A 23,892-nucleotide genomic window follows, 5' to 3' on the forward strand; every position below is an offset into this window, starting at 1 on the left:
ACACATGTGAAAATGATGATGTCAGGGTCATGCGGGGGCCACTAGAGGACCATCACAGGTGGCTCAGGAGAAGTGGCGCAGCAGGCAGAGCAGGAGCCTGATCTGCAACCAGGGCCGGTGAGGGATAATGTTTCAAAGGGTCAGTATCACTAGAGCTGCTTCCTAAGAGTCCAGGAGGAGCCTTGGTGGCATAGTGGTTATGCATTGGGCTGTCACAACAAGGACAGAAATTTGGAGCCGGCAGCTGCTCCTTGGGAGAGAGATGGGACTTTCTTCTCCCATAAAGAGGTAGTCTAGTCTTGGACACAAACCAACTTGGAAAGCCACAGGGCCAGTTCTACTCTATCCGATAGTGTTGCTGTCAATCACTATCGACTCGATGGCAGTGAGTATGGTTGGAAGGAGTCTGGCAGGAGAAAGCACACATTTTAATAAGAAAGTTAGGATCCCTCGAAGTGGTCTCCATTTTGCCTTGGTGAATTTGAATCTTTCAACCTTGAGGTAGGACAGAGAGTTTTAAATTGCATCCTCAGATTTGAGAGCATCTTCTTAAATCCCTACCCTCTTTGAGGTTACTCAGATTTTGATAGCTGCTGTAAAGCTAATGAGCTTACTAGAAGGAGGAGATACAGAGATCTAGATGTGGAAAATAATGAAGGAAAAGGAGGCGGAGTAGGAAACATTCTCTCTGGCTTCTGTTTCGGAAATGGAATTAGAAGCGAGACATAATAAGTTAATAATTTCCCTTTTAGTTGTTCAGTGGGTCTGCCATCATTACCTCATACTCTCCAGGGGGTGTGAGTTCCTGGACTGATTGTCGCAGGGGTATGAGAGTTAATGATGCCAATGGCTGTCCAGCTGGACCATATTGCGTTAGTCTGTGGTAAGTCAGAAACAGGAAGCCTGGCCAGGGGTGAGTGGCAGTCAGAGGGGGCAGGGTGGGACATTGAGATAGTGAGCAGTGAATAGAAAGCTGCTGTACTGGGTCCTGCCCAAACCCTCCCCCTGGCTCCGCAATAGGAGGAGCTCAATTCCAACTCATTTTATGGAAGAGGCCCTCTGGCCGTAAAGATCTGGACTCCTTATGCGAGAATGAAGTTGGGATGCTGACACATAATTTGGAAAGTCCCTTGATTGAAAATGAATAGCTAAGTCATATTTCCCAATTACTCTCTAGGTCAGGTTCCAAATCTTGAAAGCCAGTGGTCTAGCTAAGCTAATATCCATTTGACTTATTTTTGCTCTTTCCTCCTCCTGTTATTCCCATATGATTAAAGACTATGTTAAGTCCTGAATCTTCGGTGTAGACACCCACCTTCCGGGTATAGGAATACATCTTCCAACACATGGGCATTCTTATTATGGATTACAATGATAACTGTAATAAAATTAATCCAAATGTAATAATTAATATATTTGCTGTTTGCTCTAGAATTTGAATATCAAAATGTACAAACCATTGGTTTTTACACGTTAGGAATGGCTATCTATCTGTACATATATCTGTAGTTTATGTATTTCTTCCTTTGTCATGGCACTGACTTGTTGGGAACGACTTATACCCATGACCTCTGTGATAGTGCTGGCCTTTTCTCTTTAACCAGAGAACTAAAACGAGAATGATTTTTGAGAAATGTGATATGTATCTTGGTGTTACATGCAGAAAACTCCTAAAATTCCTGGGGTGGGGCAGGGCAGGAAGAATTCTAAACCATTATGACATGTACAATATAAAAAAGTAATTACTTTTTCAAAATTGAAAAGATCATGAGGATAGTAGCTAGTGGATTTCTGCCTGGTATATCCCCATATCTAGGTGAATGTACACAATTAAATATACAGCACTCAATTTGCATAGCCAAGTGCCTCTCCCGTATACCTACATCACCATTTGGTCTCTGTTCACTCATTAGCATGCTGGACCTCAATCTCTATTCCTGGATGCCCTTCCCAAAGTTTAATAGGTACCTTCACTCACTGCCATGGAGTCAATGCCGACTGAAAGTGACCCAAAGGACAGGATAGAACTGCCCCTGTGAGTTTCTGAGACTTTAGCTCTTTATGAGAGTAGACAGCTCTGTTTTTCTCCCAGAACATGGCTGGTGGTTTTGAGCTGCTGACCTTGCAGTTAGCAATCCAATGCATAATCAACACTTTAGATGAGTATAATTTCTATGTCACCCCAGTAAGTCTACTTCAGTCTAGGGCCCACATACCTGATGGTTAGTTCGATCCACGGTATTGGCAGTGGAGGGGTGGTCTCTCGTGTTCTGACGAATTCGAGTGGAGTTTTGCTGCTCAATGGTGGAGGAGGTTGGGATACAGAACTCTCGGAAGCATCGCTTGAAGTTTTCATCCAGAAATGCATAGAGGACCGGGTTCAGGCAGCTGTTTGTGTAACCCAGAGCGATGCAGAAGTGCCAGGAAACTGTCTGGAAAGTCGTCTCTGGGATGGTGATCAAGGCTTTAATGATGACGTAAATGTGAATGGGGGTCCAGCAGACGATGAACACAGCCACAACCACCAGTACCATCCGGGTAATTCTGCGCAGGTTCCTGTCCTTCTCTTTGGAGCCAGACAGCATGCGGACACTCTTGAGGCGTAAGATCATCAGCCCATAACACACGGTGATGATGAGGACGGGCATGATGAAGGCAAAGATGAAGACACAAATTTTCAGCAGGTTTTCCCAGTACCAGGTTGGGTGAGAGAATGACAGGGTGCAGTCAATGGAACCTCGAAGAAAAAGACAACAAAGAGGAGTTAGCAGCAACTTCTGATGATGCCACCTGGCATTGATATTGCCATTTTGATTCTTAATTTATAGCCTTGACTGGGACAAACCTTGAGGTAGTCCTACGTAAGTCAACCATGGAAAACTAAAGAGATCGTAGAAGAAACTCAACTTTCTTGATTTCAGAAAAAGTTACCTTCATTGACATTTTCCAAACCCCCCATTTTGAGTTCAGTTTGATCACACTATGAAGTTTTCGCTCAGCCAGCAATTAGGGACCTCTCAGTATGGGCTAAACCTTTGTATGATCCCTGTTATTTGAAAAAAAATAATTGATGTTCCAAATGTATAGGCTACTCCATTTAGTGGGTATTTATGATTCATTTTTTAATGGATAATTCATTATTCTGATTGGTCTAGAAAGGAAAATTAGTCATGTAGGTCACCACTTATGATTTTTAGAATAAGACTGAATATATCACTCTTAGGATGTAAGTCCCAATAGTGCTCTTGGGAGCACTATGGCCTTGTTTACACACCACTGTGCTGAAGGCCGTCCAAAGCCATTGGCAGCAAATGGCGTGAAACCTGTGAGCTGGAACTCGACGAGAGGACCTTGCTTTTCTAGATCTGGCAAGTTTTCCACCTTTCACAGGGTGTGGTTTTACCACTTTTCAACTGCTCAGTTTAGGAGAAAATATCTAGGTTTTCTGACAGGTCCCAGTTTCCACAGGTTTCATTGTAGATTGTATGTATATTAAAGTTTGTTGGGGTTGAATGACAAGGACATTTTTATAATTAAAAATATCTAAAAACATTGGGCTAGAAAAAGTATAGTTAAAATATCAGTGTTCCTAAGAGATTACCTGTTGCTATTGAGCTGATTTTTTGATTCATCTTATAATAAATCACAGCAGAAATGCCCCATGGTGTCTCCAATGCTATAATCTTTCTGGAAATAGACAAGTGCATCTTTCTCCCTTGGAGCAGCTGGTGGGATTCAGCTGCTGGCCCTTTAGTGATCAACTGAGAGTTTAACTACAGTGACACCATCAACACTCTTTGAGAGGATGACATTGTCTGAGTCACTAGAAACTCTCTTCCCACACCTCAGAACCGTGACATTGCTTACCATGCCTGTATTTCGTTGTGGCCATGAACATGACTGGAAGACCAATAGCTGAAGATAGGATCCAGTTGCAGACATTGACAATTTTGGCATTGCGCGGGGTCCGGAAATCTAGGGCCTTGACTGGGTGGCAGACTGCAATATAGCGATCAACACTCATGGTGCAGAGAGTGAAGATGCTGGTGAACATGTTATAATAATCGATGGAGATCACAATCTTGCAAAGGATGGTTCCAAATGGCCATGTTCCCATCAGGTAATTGACACTCTGGAAGGGCAGGGTACTGGTCGCCAAGGCATCTGCCAGAGCAAGGTTGAAAATATAGATGTTGGTGGCCGTCTTCATTTTGGTGTATCTAGAGGATACAGACAGAGCAAAGATGGACTAAGAAAAAGGAACCAATGTGAACTATAAGTAAGATTCCCATAATTAAAACGTGGTGTGCATGACTGGAAAGCATCCGGCACAAAGGAACCCTTTTCCGGTATGTGTATATTTTCAGCCACATATCTAAGGAAAGGGAAGGTAATTACTAGCTATCAGGTTGCTAGTCTGACCTGTGAAATGGCTACAAATATAGCCACATGATTGTGCATGGAGTTATTTTTTGTGCCGGGCACCGTGCTAGGTGCTATAGTTACAGAGAGTTCATAGTTGAGTTTGGAGACACAAACTAGGTAATAATTAATTTTAATTATAGACATATAAAAAGTGTATCTGTATATGTATGTCTATGCACATAGGCATCCCAAACCAACCCCAATACCATCAAGTCAACTGCTCCCTCCTGATAACATGTCAAAAATATTTGACAAAGTCTTGCCAACCTCTTGGCTAATGAGCACATTAGTTGTACACATACCAAAGCAGATTTGTTCCTTCACCTGACAAGTCAATGTATTCAATTCCAAATGTATTCTTTACCACACCATAATTCAAAGGCATCAATTCATCTACAGTCCTTCCTAGTCATTACCCAGCTTTCATGTAGATATGAAGCAACTGAAAATACCATGACTTGGGTGAGGTGCACTTGTTCTCACAGGAACATCTTGGACATCTTAAATAAATAGACTTAAATTTAAATAAAACAGATTGCCAGACATTTTTTTTCCAGAGTGCTACTGAGTGGGCTGAACTTTGGGTTAGTATAGTATTCTGGAAACTTTGGTATTCCTTCTTGGAAGCAGGAGACACTCTCTCTGCTCACTCCCTGGGAGACATTCCTGCTGAGAAGACACATGGCTGATGGAGTGAGGCCTCTGGAGCCAGAGAAGCCACGTGGCAACCCCTGCCAGCGCTGAGATGCTTACACCACTGGATCCACAAGACTTCCCACCCATTGGTCTGTGACCTTCCTGCATTCAGTGTCATTGCATGTGTTGTATGAATCTCAAGAGGACTTTATAGATTGGTATCAGACATATGGGCTAATATGGAACTTATGGACTTGATTTGGACTGGGCTGGGGTGTTTTCTTTATAGTCAACTGCTCTTGTATATAAAGCTCTTTCTTATATTCATATGAGTGTCTATGGATTTGTTTCTCTAGTCTACGCAGACTAACCCAGGTGGTTTATGTGTTGCTATGATGCTGGAAGCTACGCCACTGACATTCCAAATGCCACCAGGGCCACTCAAAGTGAACAGGTTGCAGCAGAGCCTTCAGACTAAGAACAGACAATGAAGAAGGAATCGGCTGCCCACTTCAAAAGAAGTAGACACTGAAAACTTTATGAATAGCTTCAAAAATAGCTTCATGGTCAGATACTGAAGGTCTAAGGAATAGAAGAACATTGTCAGAGAGTGCCAGAGGGTGGGCACATGCATCAAGGTTGCATCCTCTCACCATACGTATTCAGTTTTATGCCGAGTCAATAATCAGAGAAGCTTAATTAAATGAAGAGAAATGTGGCAGCAGGATTAGAGGAAGGCTTATGAACAACCTGCAGTCTGCATATGACAAAATCTTGCTTGCTGAAAGTGAAGAGGACTTGAAGCACTTGCTGATGATGATCAAGGATTGCACCCTCATTATGGATTAAAACTCAATGCAAAAGAAATAAAAATCCTCGCAATTGGACCATAGGTAACACTATGATAAATGGAGAAAAGGTTGGAGTTATCAAGGGTTTTGTTTGCTTGGACCCACAATCAATGATCTTGGAAGCAGCAGTCAAGACGTCAAAAGATTTGTTGCATGAAGTAAATCTTCTACACAAGACCACTTTAGAGTACTGAAAATCCAGGATGCTACATTGAGGACTAAGGTGTGCCTGACCCAAGCCGTAGTATTTTCAATTGTATCATATGCATGGGAAAATTGTCCATTGAATAAGGGAGAACAAAGAACAATCAATGCTTTTGAATTGTGCTGGAGAAGAATGTTGAAAGTCAAATAATGAGTGTCAAAACTCAAACCAATCTGACTTGGAAGAAGTAAGGCCAGAGTGCTCCTTAGAGACAAGGATGACAAGAGTTTGTCTTACATACTTGGACAGACTGTCAGGTGAGACCAGTCCCTAGCAAAAGACATCGTGCTTGGTAAAGTGGAATAACAGCAAAAGAGTGGAAGTCCCTCAAGGGGATGGCTTGACAGACAATGCCTGGGCACAGAGATAGGAACAATTGTGAGGACAGCGCACGACTGGGTAGGGTCCCTTCTTCTGTGCACAAGGTCACTATGGGTCAGAACCCACTGGATCGCACCTAACAACAACAATAACCTACAGACATCTTGGCTGACTGAGATAGATTTTTATCTATTTATTTATTTTAATTTTCAGTTTTTGCAGGGAGTTCACAATTTATTTCTGATACCCAGAACCCTCCTGAACCAGTACAGGCAGCGAAACGTCTTTTCCGTTACGGACTCCCTCTGACAAGATTCACACCATCAGAAGTTCTTGAGGAGGATGCCGTCCACCGGGGCCTGCCAGAGGATGGAATCATCGGACTCGCCCATTCTGCGGATGGCCCGGCAGATAGAATAGGTTTTAAACTGGCCTTTGAACCTGCCGGTAACCTTGTCAACCACGGCCGCATTCATCTGAATGGACGCGTGGTCCTTGGCGCTGATGATGCGGTTGCCGGGGGAGACTTTTCGTGGCCTGTACAGGTCCAGAAGTCGCCGGCTCGTTCTGCATGTTGGGGCCAGGCCTGAGGACGCCATGCCGAGCCGAGCAGAGGAAGTAAGATGGATTTTTAATTTCCACAGACACAAGCTTAAAGTTTTCAAGGTGCTTGCCAATCATGCTGAGATTAAACGTTGCCCAATCCATGACAAGGAAGTTCAAACGCCTTTTAAAATGATTTTTATTGAAATATAGTTGATGAAGAATTAGATAGCATAGAAGTATACATTTTGTTAAGTTTTAACATATGTAAGTGGGGTAATTCAGTAGTCACGATCTGTCTTCTTTCACTCAACATGTTTTTTTGAGGCCCATTCACATTGTTGTATTATCAATAGTCCATTTCTTTTTATTGCTGAATGATAATCTCACTGTATAAACACAACATAATTCATTGACATACTACCTATGGAAATTGAGCTGTATTCACCAACTAAGAGCAATTGAATAATTGCTGCAAAGTTCATGCTCTCCAGGCAATGGGGATCATCTCAAGATTTTGTCAAAATTTATTTTTCCTTACTTGACCAATTGTTGTGTATATAGTATTAGTTTCATGTCTTCAAAACCAACAGGAATTAAAACTACCAAATAGAAGAGATAGGGCACAAGGACAGCAATAATACATAGATTTTTCCTGATGGTTGAAGGATATCTTATAATCATTGAACCTCTGTTGTTTTGAACACTTACATCTATTTACTTACATAATCGTATCTCAGTTTCATTCCAGGTCACATGTTTGCAGTGGCCTTTAGATTGATTTGTCGTGTGAATATGAAAAAGGGTTAGGGTCACAGTGAATGGTCAGTTGGTCAGCGACGGTAAAACCTAGAGCCATTGATATTTGTGTTCCGACTTTTGGGAAGAGTTCATTATTAGTTCCAAAAGGACCTACCCTGGAGAAGATGGAAGGAGGGGAGGTGGTTGGTTGCTGGAATAGCCAGTCTGAAAATAGATGCAGCTTCAAGGATGCGGATTTGATCCAGTGTGAGATTTGGAATCTTTGGACTTACTTTGGAAATTTACTTCATTAAAGAATTTTAAAGAGAAAAGGTTTGACAAAGCCAACTGACTTTATTTTGGCTTTAGTGAGGCAGTTAAACATGATATCCATGAAAAATAACTTAGATGAGGTCCCGAGAAATACAAAACAAAATAAACAAAATATGTAGTTTTAAAAAAATGGGAGTTTTAAGCTTTTGAATATCTGACCTGGATGCTAACGTTTCCAGGTCTTGATTTTTGATGTGGTTTATCAGCTGGATTTTCTGATGTAAAGAAGAACTTTTCTCCCAGCAGTCTGAAGGCATTCTCCTCTCAGTCACTCACTTTCGTACTCAGCCAACCTTATGCTTCACATCTTCTCTTTAACAAACGGTCTTATGTTAAATAACCAGGTTCTTTACTGTCAGCGTTACAACATGACTCATCACACCATTAAACTTTCTTCAGGCGTATCTTGGTTCCTGACTGTTTTATGTTTATTTCAGTTTAAAAAACTCATTTCTCCCCCAGACCGAGGTGTTTGTGAAACAAAATTTAACTAGATTCTTGTTGTAAGCAGAATCCAATACATGTTTATCTCTACAAACTGATTCTCACTGACATTTACAGGGACAAGGCTATTTTCCTTTCATATTCATCCAAAACCTACCTCTAAAGATGGGCAGCGTTCTTATCCCAATTATTCACATTCCCAATCACAACAGCAAGCACATAAAAGAAGGTTGAGCAATTCTCTCTATAGGAAAGAGACTTAACACAAAGCTAAAGGTTTGGGAATTCCTGGTTTCTCCTGTGTATCGCCAAAGGCGTGTCGATGAAGAGGTGGTCTGCTGAGAAAGGGGTAAGCGAATCCAGGAAACACCTGCGCGTTTCGCGCTTCTTCTCAGGTGGTGGCATTAACGTGGCCTCGCCAAAGTGAAATGAATGATCGAAGTCAAGCCACAAAGCTTTGTGGTTGGTTGTTGTTAGTGGCATGGAGTCTGTTGTGACTCACCGCGACCTGACCTTACGTACAGCACAACAAAACACTGTCCTGTCCTGTGTCACTCTCACAACTGTTGTGTTTGAGCCCCTTGTGGCAGGCACCATGGTAATTCATCTCCTTGAGGGTCTTCCTGACTTTCACTGAAACAATTCTTTACCTAGCATGATGCCCCTTTGCAGGCACTAATCTCTCCATCCTTGCTTCTAAGGAACCTCCTGGTGGCACTTCATCCACGACAGATCATTTGTTCTTCTGGTGGTCCATGATACTTTCAGTATTCTTCCCTAGCCCCATAATTCAAGGACACCGATTCTTATGCACTCTACCTTATTCATTGATCAACCTTCACATACATATGAGGTGGCTGAAATTACCCTGACTTGGGTCAGGCAGCCTCAAAATTCCATCCTTGATTTTCAACACTTTAAAGAAGTCTTGTGCAGCAAATTTGTCCAAAGCAATGAACCCTTGGGTTTATTAACGACTGTTTCTATGAGCATTGATTGTGGATTCAAGCAAGATGGATCTTTGACAACTTCAATCGCTTCTCCTTTGATCATGATGCAGCCTTCTGCGTCACTTTTGAGGATTTTTTTCTTTGCATTGACTTGCTGTTCACACCGAAGGCTACAGTCTTTGATTTCCATCAGCAAGCGCTTCCAGTCCTCCCCTCTCTTTAAGGACCATGCCCTCAAGTGCATCACTGTGCAACTATGCCCAGCTAGCTCATCTTAACTGGCCTTCTGCTTCACCAAATGGGATTCCCCCTTTAAATCAGTCAATGCAAGTGTGTTAGTCAGTGTTTTGATTTGGTCCATAAAGTTTTCCTTGACCAAATTTTGGACATAGGTCTTCTGTCCTTCTTCTTACTCTTAGTTTGAAAGGTCCACTACAATTTGTCCACCATGGGTAATGCTGCTGGTATCTGAAATACTGGAGGCATCGCTTCTGGAATCTCAGTAACATGCAAGACATCAGAGGATGACAAACTGACAGATGAGCCACGAACCGTCAAACCTTCTGACTATACAGTTAGTAACAAAGCCGCATTGTTGACTTGTTCTGTGTACCAGAATATGTCTAAGTAGAATTTAAATGTTATGGACCTTCTAGGTGCTATGGTGGGGAAGAGACCCCATAAATCTCATTTAATTGGCAGCTCTATCCTGCATTTGAAAGGGGACTTCAAAAAGTTTGGAATTCAAAATGAAATTAATAGAGAATGGAATTTCTCTATGAACTTTTATAAACCTTATGTGTCTTGTTTGTAAACATGCTTCCTTCTTCTGTGCCTATGGAGGAATCCCTCTGTACCTCCATCCTCCTTCTCACTCCGTTTCGCCAACTATTACCACTTGCCAAAATTTGGCTTATGTGTCTGACTTGAACTGAATAAAGTCACAGGAATAAATTCGTCTTTCAAACCAGATGACCTTTCCAAAGTTCTTTTTAAAGCCAATACATTGAACTCTGATGATCTTACCGATGTCCAGAAATGAAACGGACAATGATCAAGGAAAGATGGTGGCCGACTGTGAAAAAGGAAGAATGTCTTCTGGAATCCAGCGTGTCAGTTTTACAGCATCTCATGTCTCTCACATGGCCCACCGCCCTTGTGTGTGTGTGGGAGTTCACAATAGAGTCATTTACGGTGTACTTTTTGAGAATTTCTTCTCTTTAGGCCCTTTTGCTGATCTGTGTTTATAACAAATGAAGGTTTTCTTCCTTTTGGCAATCTCCATGAAGAAAAAAGATGCCCAATTCAATGAAAGTTCAATGAGTCTATTTTATGTGCTCAGCATAGTGCTTGGAAAGATACATTTCTCACATCTGCCACAGTTTTTATTTCTACTTACCCTCACATTAAAAAATTAATATTTTTAATGCAGGGAAAAAAACCCAAAAAACAATTCCCTACCTATAATTAGGCAGGCAAGGCTGATTACATAAAAGCAGTAGTCCACATTTTCAGGGGAAATTATTATTATTATTATTTTATATTATAATAATTATTCCAGGGGAAATTAAATTATTATTATTATTAAATGATTAAGTTAAATTATTATTATTCTGGGGAAGAAAAAGATGAAGCAAGTACTTGGATTCTAGTATTCACCATTGCATCTTGATCCTTCAGACCAGTGGCACAACTAGGCTGTGGTACCCAGCATGACAGCTTATGCTGTCACACCTCTCTGCACCTCCTCCAAGATCAGACCATGCAGAATCTTTTGTAATATTAATGATCAATTGCAGTCATGTGACAGAGTTCTTAATTGTTTAAATGTGTAAATGTAACATTTCTTTAGTAAGGTTACATGAATTCCAAGAGCAAGATTGTTTGGTCAAATTACAACCTTTTTGGTTACAACAGAATTAGGAACTGAGCAGATGTCTTTTTTTTCCCCTTCTGTTTCTTTTCCTTTAATTAATACATCAATCCCCAAAAGTCACTCATTTAGGTTCACAAATGCTATTTGCTGCAATATTTTAGTCAAAGCACAGGACATGTTGACAAGATCAGGGGCTATTGAAACACTGACAGCAACAAGCTGTTTTTGTTACCGGAAACATCAGCAGGTTGAATAAGTAAATCAGATTGGAATTTTAGCCTTGTAGTGTAGTAGTACAAGTAGGCTGGAATGATCAAACATATTTTTGTTGTTATAACTATGGGCACATTTTCTAAAAGCAATGCATGTCTGTTGAAACGTGGCACATGAATATGATCCACATTCCCCCTAAACCTCCCTAGAGGTGCTACTGCTGAGACTTGTGTAGTTATGTGTGTGTGTGTGTGTGTGTGTGTGTGAGAGAGAGAGAGAGAGAGAAAGAGAGAGAGAGAGAGAACTGAACGTCTAAAAAAGAAAAAGAACTAACTAAAAAGACCTCCAAACCAGTGACTTTCCTTTCGTTGGATATTACCATACAAGAGGCATCTATTAGCATATTTTGTAATGATTTCCTCTAACTTAGTGGAGGAGGGAGCAGGGATTCTCTCACTCTCATATGTGATGCTTTCAAATATGTCATCTACATTTCATGTCATAATTATAAAAATGATATCATATGGCCAAGGAGTAAATGTCCTAAGACTACTTGGATTAAGAGAGTTGCAGCAGCAACAGACACCTGAGCCCAGCAGACAAGACTATTGCTTGCTACTTGCCTCTACAGAGCAGGCCACGGGAGACGGTGGCAGGAAATGAAATAGAGAGACCCCTCCTTTCCAATGACTTCCCATCTCAGCATGCCAGTCACCAGCATGTGCTGGTCATCTGGGCGCCTTTGGTTGAGTGCTACTCTCTCCTCAACCACATCTTCTGTAGTCGTGTCCCCTCCTTCCTCATCCTGGGCCCAGTCATGATAATTCACAAGGAAAGAATCTTTCCAACTGAGCCGAGTTTGCTTTCTTGCTGCAACTGATATGAACCTTGTAAAACAGAAAAAGTGGAGTAAATAATGTCATATTTTTATTTGTGCATCTGGTACTTGGGGGGAAATCTGAGTAGAATTTATATCTCCTTGTGGCACACATGCCTATTGGATTAACTCTTCTAATGGCCTATGTTCTTCATCTTTGAGATTCCTATTTGCCCCATTCTCCTTTATTTCTCTTAATTCATTGTGTGCATTTTTGTAAGACTTTTAAAATTCTCAGTTTGGAATCAGAAGCTCAATTTGAGGAGATAACATGGCTATAGGTCTGGGAATATGAAAATCATGATTTCTTTTAAATTAAGGTTTTCAGATCTCACTCAAGCATTTATGGGTTATGCTTTTGGATAGTGTCTATTTCTTGCTTCATTTGATCTCTGAATATTTTTACTTCAGTACATGAGCAGCATTTATTTAATCAGAAACATATACAAATCTATATATACATGTACATGTCAATATGTTTTGTGTCCTTGATTTGTGTATTCTGTGGTAAACAATATATATGTGTTGTAGAAAACATTGTATTCGCTGATATGTAGTGCCTACTTTGAGTGCATGACGTACTCTTATCTATGACTGTATGTATTTGTTGGAAAATATATAGAACAGTCTTTTATTTTTTTAACAAAAGGACTTTGAAACCAGGATGGAGACATCCATCTCAGGAGATTCAGCCCTTTTTTTGGGTCCATAAATAACAATGCTTGCTTTGTTCCTAAGACCCTCTCTTTAGAACTTAGAAATATCTGAGCTTTCAAATTTCAATTTTCCAAGAGGTAAAGGAACTTTCTTCTGTTTGGGGATCTGAGAATTTTGTTCCTAAGAAATCATCATGTGTGCCTTTCCAGCAACTTTACATAATGACCTTTTCTGAGATATTTATTTCACATTGAAGGCAAAAAAATAAAGATAACTTCAAAATGCAATGAAACAATTTTAGCAGTATAAATATTAGAAAACTGATTTTTGTAGATTATGTAAATGATGTAGATTAAGCATTTCTAGAATACACAGGTTTATGTATTTTCTGTTGCACTCAAAAAACCACAAATAAAATATTTCGTATATCCTATATTTGGTGATTTTGTGCACATATTTCACACAATAGAGTAACCCTCAAAGGTAGCCTGAAGGGAAAAATTCAACAAAATAAAAATAGAAGAATTTTATCCAGCACAGATCCCAGCACCAAGTGGGCACCAGTATCTTTTTGTTGCATGGCATTGAATAAAGGAAGGGGTAATGTGGTAAAATAAAATGAACTTTTCAAAAGGAACCATCCATTTTTTGAACCAAGGAGGAAACATTCCTTTGTGCTTGGTCAATTCATTTTCAAAGTAGAAAACACTTTGATCATAGAGTCTCATGAACTGATGAGCAGTAAGATACAAAAGGGGCACCGGGGATCACATCATTAATTACCTTGGTCTAGTTTGAGGGGACTCAAACTCAGAGAAATATTTGAGATTTCCCCTTCAAAGAACCAAAATGTGACTTTCATGCTGCACCATGGGTTTTGTGTATGGCAGGGAGCATTGCTGGTAATGTTGTATAATAATTCACTCAAGCAATACTCTTCTCATTATCTTGCTAAGACAATAGAGTTCTGTCAGTTTTCTTAATTGCATTGCAAAAATGGACATGTTGATAGCATCTTGAAAATCTGCAGAAATGTTTATCATTATAGTTGATTAAAGGACAACTGAATTTATTATACAAGTATGTTTTATTTATTTTTTTACTTTCCCACAACCTATGATTTAAGCTTATTGACTCTATGTAATTGGCTCACAGTCTCTCTCTTAAATTCTATGACTATCTTTCAGCAATCTTTTGGACATCTGTTCCTGCTTTTTCCTATTCTCTAAATGTAGTTATTCTTTCTCACCCTAAGCCAGCACCAATTCTATCACTACCATCTGGAACAGCATAATAATCAACTATATTGCATTTAAGAATATGTAGTAAATGGAGAATTGAGGTAATTCGGGAGAAGGATCAATAAGCCTTAATTATATTTTAGATGTAGCTCAAATAAAGGAAGGAGAACATAGGATGACTACCACACTTCTAGTATGGAAGAATAAATAGATGGTGACATCATTATCTAACAAACAAGGAAGAGCAGAAAAGATAAGGGGTTAATAGAGATTTAAGTCCTGCATGCATTATGTTGTGGGACAAAGGAGAAATGCTTATTAAGTAGCCAAATGAATGTATGTCTGCAGGTTAGCAGGCACAATTCATCTGTCCATAGATGGTAATTAAAACCTTGAAAGTGGCTAACAGTGTCATGTAGTGTGATGCAGAATGTGAAGAAGATCGAGATCAAAATTTCAGAACAGCAGAAAGTGAAAGACAAGCAGAAAAAGAACAACTAAGCAAGACGAATTAATAAGATAGAAGAGTCTTGAGAATGAGAGTCATAAAATTTGAAGAAGAAACTTTAAGAGATGGAGCTTGATTAACAGGTTTAATTGCTAGCCTACATTGGCCCATTATTCCTCTCTCAACAGAGCTTTAAAAAATTAGTACCAGGGGCCAATCAAAGACAATATTAACCGAAGATCATTATGCCCCAGGGAGATGATCAATAGACTCCTGAGCATAAATTCACAAGGAGGTTTGAAAGGGTGCCAGAGACAGATTAGAAAACAAAGCAAACGGACAAAACCCCCCATATAGATCCAGGAATAGGTTTTGGGCTCATACTAAATCTTACCTCCAATTTAAGAACAATTAGTTCTTACATCATGGCCCTGCTTGACACTCGCACTCAGGACAGGAACACAGCAGAGATGGGTGCTATAGCAAAATGTGGCAAAGAAATTAAATGGTGCCCAGCTATCAGATAAATACCATTGGAATCTTTAAAGGCTTGTCTCCAAACAAGTAGCCATCTAAGGGAGATGTCAACTAAGTCTACATGGAAGAGCACACCAACATCAGTACTGAAGGATTCTAAATCATGTAATCCCGAAGTGGAGGGAGGGAATAGTATCAGAGACTCTAGTTTGCAGAAGGCTATGGATGACAGTGGGAGCCCAAGATACATTTGTAGGAACTACATAGGAAACAAGCCTCCAGTGATCTCCCTGTATCCATAATAGAGGGACGGGAGAAAGTGGTTACTAAACAGAGTGATGACTATAGAAGATCAAAGAGATAAATCTGGCTCGAAGGGTTAAAACCGTGTCAGTTGATCCCCACTTTGATGCATGTTGGACCTGATGTGGTTTTCAACATTTTCTGTTTGTTCATATTGTGGTTCAACTTTAAGTTGTAATTTATATCATTGGGGGCCACTCTTCTGAATTTGCTCTATGTTTTTCTGTGTATCAGTATATGAAAGCCAGGATTGATGAAAATGGTAAGAACAGCAAGTAGAATAAGGGTTTCTGGGGGAGTGCAGTTGGGGGGAGGGGTACAGAACAGGTGGCGGTGGCGAAGGGATGTCAAGGAGTCCAGGAAGGAAAAGAAAGTTTTGAAACTGACTGTGGTAGTGATTGTACAATACTGCTTGATGTGATTGAAATATGGAAAATATGGAATGATCCGATATATCTATTAACTCACAATAAAAATAAATAAATAAGTAAATAAAAAGAATTCAAGTGTTTAAGTAAGGTGTTGCTGCTGTTAACCACCATCATTCCAACTCATTCACATGCAAGTGACCAGTGTGTAACACAACAATACTATGGTTAGTTCTGATCCAGCCTCAAAATCATTGCTGTGTGTGAGCCCATTCATGCAACCACTGTGTTAAGCTAGAGAAGCACATCATATATCGTAAAGCAAAAGGCCAGTGTGAAAGAAGAAGGCCTCAATGAGTGTATCGGAGAAAGTAAAATCTCAACTCAAAGAACCCACCGCTCTTGAGTCAATGCCGACTCACAGCGACCCTACACGACAGGGTCGGACGCCCATGTCAGTTTTGGAGGCTGCCACTCTTTACTGGAGTGGTAAATAGAAAGCCTTTCTCTGGGGGAGCGGCTGGTGGTTTCAACTGCTGACCTTGAAGATAGCAACAAATGCATAAGCACGATGTCACCAGGGCTCATTGAAGGAGCAGAAGGACTGAGCAATGTCCAGTAGAAACTTGCCATCATTGATGATCTTAGTCTATCAAGTTTCATTGGCACGGTGGCTATTGCAGGCAGAGGAAAACTGAGTGGGAAATAAATGGAAGATTAAGTGATTGCCCCTACAGCCCATTCTTGAAGAAAATAGGTTTAGAGCAGTGAATGTACAAATGTGCTTTACACAATTGATGTATGTATGGATTGTGATAAGAGTCGTATGAGCCTCTAATAAAATGATTAAAAAAAAGAAAGAAAATGATGGTAGCAACATATGTACAAATGTGCTTGATACAATTGATGTATGGATTGTTATAAGAGCTGTCAGAGGCCCCAATAAAACTATTTATAAAGGAGGGGAAAAAAAGAAAATAGGTTTAGAAGGAAAGGAAGGAGAATGCCAGTTGGAATGAATTAAAAAGTTAAAGGAGGCTACTTGTACTGGGAGGTTACGTTAAAAAAACAAAAGAAGTATGTGTATTGAGTTGAGAAACATTTTAGATATATATGGATGTGGCATCAGTGGGTTGAGTGTGGGGAGAGTGAATGAGAATGAAAAATGAGTTGTAGTAAGTCCTTGGCTTGAATATTTGTGAGCATAGTAAGATATTTAACCACAATCAGTTAAGACGTGCTGCTTCGTTCCATGCTGCATGATTTCCCATTCCATTTCTCCTCCTGCCCATGTGTTGTTGGGTTTCTTCTGACAAACTGCAATCCAGATAAGAAGATGTGAGCTAGGGCATCTAGTCATTTTCTTGTGAAGTGACTAGTGGATTTGAACTGCTAACTGTGCAGTTGGCAGCCCCGTGTGAAACCCTCTTTTCTACCAGGGCTCCTTGCTATTGAGATGTTTTGCTATGAAGAAGAATGGATTGAAATATGTCTTTGAAACATTTTAAAATCATCTGAAATACTAGAGAGTGCCTGTTTGCTGCTGAATTGTCTTACAGCAATGTTATATTGATGTATCAGTGCTGTAGCCGTGAAAATGGAGACTACTCAGAACAGGAAGGTCTTGAAGAACTGAAAGGAGAATGATTTAGAGCACGGATTGAGTGGCTTGTTACTTCTTGATAATGAATGACAGCAAGATTGAAAACGTTGGTACAGGTACCACATTTTGTTGTAGATTTTCCATGCTACAATTTTTTCAATGAAAGACTCTTCTTGGCCTCATTTCCTATTTTGTGATTTCCATTTTTTGTTTGTTTGTTTCTATTCAACCATGCTCCCAGAAAGAATCCACTCTTGAAATCGACTTGGGTCGAATTCTATTCTTGAATTTCATTGGGTAGGCACAACAATAAGTATTTGTGGAATGAATAAATGAAGGAAAAACTGGGCCCTCTATTGGGGAATATGATAGAGAAAGAAGAGGAGAGCAGGGAAATATATTAAGCAGAGAAGCATTTTCTTGGAAGTATTAAATGTTCATTTGAGTTTTGAAGTTTAGGAAACAAGTGGTTCTGGTGACGGACTGGAGAGCTCGGTGCTGAGGGAGGAGGTTTGTCTGAAAGGGAAGTTTCGTCAAGAGGAAGTTTGGGGGTTATAGATTATGCCTTGCAGGACGTGGCCATGAAAGTGGGGCCAGCAATGATCTAGACTACAATGCCACTAGTGAATCCAATTTAGGCACCATCTCTTTCAGGATGCTTCTTGACCCTCTTCAGGAATGTAATCTTTCCAGAGAGTAGTGAGTTTCCATGACTACCGATGCTGATGCAGGGGTTCTTCCGACTGCTGCCGCTGCTTCTGAGACACGTCTTAATCTTTTCTCTCTCATCCCTGTTCTGGTCCTTGCTCTTCTTCTACTCTTCCTCTTCCTTCCTTCTTTTTCTCTTCTTCACCCAGCAAATGTTTTGCATTTTTGTTACGTGTTTGTGATACATTCTTCACCACAACGCAATTCTTTAAAAACAGGTATTTTGTCAAACATGTATTTTTTCTATTCAGTTTTCAAATTAGTTCTCATTAATTTTTAGTAACACAAGTTACAGCCAACGTCCAAGTAAAACTAAAAGACTCTTTACACATCAATTCTAATATCATAAGTCTATCTTTCTCCAATGACATACAACAACATACTTTTATGGACTTGTTATGCAATGTGACATTTTACAATAATATGTACCAATATTGATCCATCCAAAATGTACAAGGCCACGTTATTTTGTTAATTTAAGTAGTAGTATAAACATACAGCATCTTTCAAGATGTATTTTCTGGTCAGCAATACGATGTTGAGGTCTCTCCATTTTAATCTACGAATTTAATTTGTTCTTTTTTAACCATTTCGTTGCAGTATTTCATGTGACTATACCTCATTTTGTGAGTCTTTTTGCTGACTGGCATTTATGTTGTTCATTTTCCCAATATTATTGGCACTGCTGCAATGACTGTTCCTGTGCCTGTCTCCTTATGCTTATTGCAAGTGATGTTCTGGGCTGGTAATGATGGACTATAGGGAATGCAAATTTTCTCTTTAGAGAGGGTCTGATTGTCTGGCCAAGGACTGTAGTCTATAATAATATCTATTTCTTTCTTGTTGCTTCTGTTAGTTGTCGTTGTTGAGTTGGCAGTGATTCATTGTGGATGAAATATAAACTGGTCTTGCCTCTATCTTCATGATTATTGATATGTATAATATGTATACATTGTTTTTATGATATCAAGTGACATTTTATCAATGGATCTCATTGAGGTTTTGTCTGACCCTATACTTTACAAACCATCCTATCTGATTCTCTGGTACTCACATTATTTGGTGTTAACAAACTTTAAAATACGCATCAATCTGATGGGCAATATATGATATACCAATATTGTTTTCATTGCCATTTCATCGAATACTATATTGTTGGTAAGTGCCCTAGAGTCAGTGCTGATTCATACTGACCCTCTATAAATAGAACCCTCCTACACGCTTGCTATGTTTGAATCATTGCTTCCCTACAACTATCCGTGTTTGTGAGGGCTTTCTTCTTTTTCTCTGACCCTCTAAGTTACTAAGCATAATGTCCCTCTCCAGGGAGTGTTCTCTCCTGATAATAAAGCCTTTCCAGTCTCCCTTCTAAGGAGAATTCTGGGAATACTTCCTCCAAGAGATTTGCTGGCTCTTCCGGCGGTCCAAGGCCTAGTTCAAGTGCATCACTGCTTCTGTGATCCTCCTTACTCATTGTCCAGCCTTTGTCTGCACCCGAGGTGAAAGGAAATAGCGTGGTTTCAGTCAGGTGCACTTTAGACCTCCAAGTGACGTCTTTGTCTTTAACACTTCAAAGAGGTCTTCTACAGCAGATTTATGCATTTTTATTGGGTAGTCTTTTACTGATTTATAGCATATTGAAATACACATACTGAAAAAATGTCTCTCAGAGGAGTCATTCTTTAATCAACTGTATTGGTGGTGATTTCTGTCCCTTGGAAGTATTAAAATTTAATTTCCTGTGTGTTATGTGTGCAAGTGTTTGTGTGTGTATGCCTGTGGCCCATAAAGGCTCTCCTTGTTTACGGTTATTAAAATTAACTTCTGAAGTTTCCCTTTGATGATTTTAAAATGTTGATTTTATTTACAACGTATTACTTCAAATTCTGTTTTATTTACATCGTTTAATGCTTAATGTAAAAATAAGTCAAACATAACAGGAAGGTACAAAAAATAAAATGAAAACGGACAAATATCGTACCGCCTGGAGATAACATTTGTCCTACCTTCTTTCCTGTGTCTCATTACAGAAGAGGAAAAGAGTAATATTTATTAACGCTGTTTACTTGCATGACCTTGCATCAAACATTTATAACACTGATGATATTTTCTTAGGTTGTTCGGTGCCATTGCATTGGTTCTGACTCATGGTGACACGGTACACAGCAGAGCAAACTGATGCCCACTCGTGCTGCCACCTCACAATCGTGGCTATGCTGGAATCCATGTTTGTAGCTACTGTGTCAATCCATCTCACTGAAGGTCTTCCTCGTTCTCCCTGACACTCTACTTTACCAAGCATGTTGTCCTGATGATGACACATACAAAGTAGATGATGAGAAGGCTTGTCATCCTTGCTTCTTAGGAGAATTCTGGTACTTCTTCTAGGACGGAATTTTGTTTGTTTGATTGTTCTTTTGGCTATCCATAGTATTTTCAATATTCTTTGCCAACGTCATAATTGAAATGCATAATTTCTTATGCAGTCTTCCTTATGAATTGTCCAACTTTCACACGCACATGGGGCAATTGTAAATATCATGGTGTGTTAGACCGGATTGACTAGAGAAACAAATCCAGGGACACTCATGTATGTATACGAAAGAGCTTTATGGAAAAGAACAATTGTATATTGAGAAAACATCCCAGCCCAATCCAGATCAAGTCTATAAGCCTGATATTAGCCCATATGTCTGATACTAGTCCATAAATTCCTCTTTACACTTACGCAGCACATGCAGTGATGATGAATGTAGGAAGATCATAAATCATTGGGTAGATGGTTTTGTGGATCCAGTGGAGGTGGATGCATCTCAAGCTGGCACAGGTCTCCATGTGGCAATTCCTGCTCTCTGAGTGTCTCAACAGCAGGAAAGGGAAGGTAGAGAGAATGAGTCTGGCCTCCAGTGAGTTATTTATCTCCATCTGCCTCCAAATGAGGTCATCAAGCTATGACCTGATTGAAGGTTCGACTCCACCCCTCTGCTTAAGTTGACAGAAGATTCTGTAACTGCCACACATGTTGGTTCAGGTGCACTTTAGTCTTGAAAGTGAAATCTTTGTTCTTCAAGACTTTAAAGAGGTCTTGAATGGCAGATTTGCCTAATGCAATATGTTATTTGATTTCTTGATGGCTGACGTCCTTGACAACCTCACACTTTACTCCATCTATCATGATGCTTTTGTATTTCTTTCTTTTTTTCTTTCTTACATTTGATTGTGATACAGACTGAAGGCTGCAGTGCTTGATCATCAACAGCAATAGCCTCAAGTGCTTCTCACTTACAGCAAACAAGTTGTGTCATCTGGAAACTGCAGGTGGTTAATAAGCATGGGTCCAACACTGGTGCTACATTTTTCTTCACAGCATCCAGCTTCTCTGAATAAATATACTGCAAAGAAACAATCCTGACACATACCCTTCCAGATTTCAAACTAAGCACAATTCCCTTGTTCTGTTAGTATAATTTCACTTTTATCACCCCCATTTTACAGAGTTGGAAAAATAAGGCTCAGAAAGATTACCTAACTTCTTGTGAGTGACAGAGTGGGACAGATTTACTCCCAGACCTGCTGGTGGAAAAGCCCTAGAATCTCATTGTTCCACCCTACCTCCTTCTCAATCACTGAAAACAAAATGGGTGCATAAGTAAATGTGGTGAAGAAAGTGGATGGTGCCCAGCTATAAAACGGTATAGTGTCTGGGCTCTTAAAGGCATGAAGCTAAACAAGTGGCCATCCAGCAGTGAAGCAACAAGCCCACATGGGAGAAGTACACCAGCTGGTGTGATCATGAGGTGTCATCGGGCCCGGGGAACAGGCACCAGAAGACCCATAACAAACAAAAACATACTGTTGAGAACAAGGGTGGTGGAAGCAGAGAGCAAAAGCCGATCTGTAGACAATAGAACATCCCCCCACAGAGGGGTGGCAGGTAAGGGATGAGTCTACCAGGGTGCAGTAAAGCACCAGTGGAACACACAATATTCCTCTGGTTTCTTGAGGCTTCCTCACTCCACACTATCATGACCTCAGTGCTGCTTCTCACTCTGGACTCGACCAGAGCATGCACACAGGTATAAAGGCTCATGACACTCGGAATCCAGGAACAGGAATGGGAATAGCAATCCCAGAAGGGTAGGGGGAAGGGGAAGATAAGAGGGGAGGGAGAGGGAACTGATTGCAATGATTGACACATATCCACACACACCCCTCCAGGGGGGAAGAACAACAGAAACCACGGGGGAAGGGAGACAGCGGTTGATGTGAGATATGAAAATAATAATAATTTATAATCTATCAATGAGCCACGAGGGTGGGTGGGGGGAGGAAGGGAAAAAAAGAGAGCTGATACCAAGGAATCAATAGAAAGTAACTGTTTAGAAAAGAACAATGGCAAGATATGCACAAATATGCCTGATACAATTGATGTATGGATTGTAATAAGAGTTGTAAGAGCCCCCAATAAGATGATCCTTTAACCACAACAAAAAAGTCAGGGATTGAAGCCTAGTATTCTTCCTGATGCAGAACTGCTCACCTAGTAGACGCTTAAAAAGTGCTTATTTGACTTGATTATGTAAGTTGCAGTTGTAATATTTATATAAGTTTAAAAAAAAAATAAAAACTAGTTGCCACCAAGTTGATCTCAACTAAGGTGCTGTAGAGAACCGGTCTATAGGGGTTCCAAAGTTGTCATCCTTCTGAGTCACATTTTGGTGGCCTTAACTTTCCGCTTTTCAGTTAGTAGCCACATACGTGACTGTTCACACACCCCAGGAGCTCACGTGTAAGTAGTGCATAAACGCCACTTCATCCAGATGATGAAAACCATCAACCCCTCTCAGCCTGCTTCAATCCTTCTGTGGCCATTTTCAGTAATTATAGCTGATAAATTTATTATTTATTTCAACATCTTAAATAATATGCTTCTAGTAGGTTTTGCAATCCAACTGTGGCAAGACCAAATTGTTTCGCACTGTGCATTTGAAATGCCAAGGGGTTTATTGCTAAGCAAACAAATGCATGTATTTAATTACACATTTGTTTTACTGGTGCTTGTGTTTGTGTCCTAAAGACATAACTATTAGTACAGTCTAGACATACAACAAGTCGGAGACAATGACAAACCTTAGTAGGATACTAATATAAGGAATTGAAATTAGAATATTAGTGCACCCATAATTTGCGAAAGGTTTCAAATTAGTTCATGCAAGTCAAACTCCCTACTGACAATTTGCATATCCACTCCAGATACACTGAGTCAGAATTCATATTTCATTAAGATTACCAGTTCTTGCTTGTCAAAATAGTCTTCACTTTAGGACTTTGAATTGGAAAATATTCATGATGTGTGAAAAAAAATACCCACATGAATCCATACTGTGTGACCTCAACTACCTAAAATTGTATGCGCACTCATTTATATTCGTACATAGGACATAGGAAGGCATGTCAAACTGTAACTATCAAATTATCAAAATGATTTTGGATGCCTTTTGTGTTCCTTGAGTTTTTGCTCTTTGCTTTTCAGATTTTTTTAATGCACTAAGATGTATTAAGAGAAAGAAGTTATTTCAAACTTGTATGGAGTCTGTGTTAGACTGGTTTGACTAGAGAAACAAATTCAGGGACACCCATGTATGTAAGAGGGAGCTTTATAACATAGAACA

The 23,892-nt window shown here is 39.9% G+C and overlaps 1 protein-coding gene across 1 annotated transcript in view; it reads right to left on the reverse strand.

Moving 5' to 3' along the window:
* Nucleotides 1-2,466: 2,466 nt before the first annotated feature.
* OPRM1 (opioid receptor mu 1) overlaps nt 2,467-23,892 on the reverse strand; it is a 46,929-nt gene continuing 25,503 nt past the window's right edge. Inside the window, 1 exon segment of the mRNA XM_045294286.1 lies at nt 2,467-2,737. Within this exon segment, the coding sequence (XP_045150221.1) occupies nt 2,467-2,737 (271 nt within the window).

Source organism: Echinops telfairi, unplaced genomic scaffold, assembly GCF_000313985.2.
Source record: "Echinops telfairi isolate 266 unplaced genomic scaffold, ASM31398v2 ScPeMD7_3533;HRSCAF=4204_0, whole genome shotgun sequence".
Classification (NCBI taxonomy): domain Eukaryota; kingdom Metazoa; phylum Chordata; class Mammalia; order Afrosoricida; family Tenrecidae; genus Echinops; species Echinops telfairi.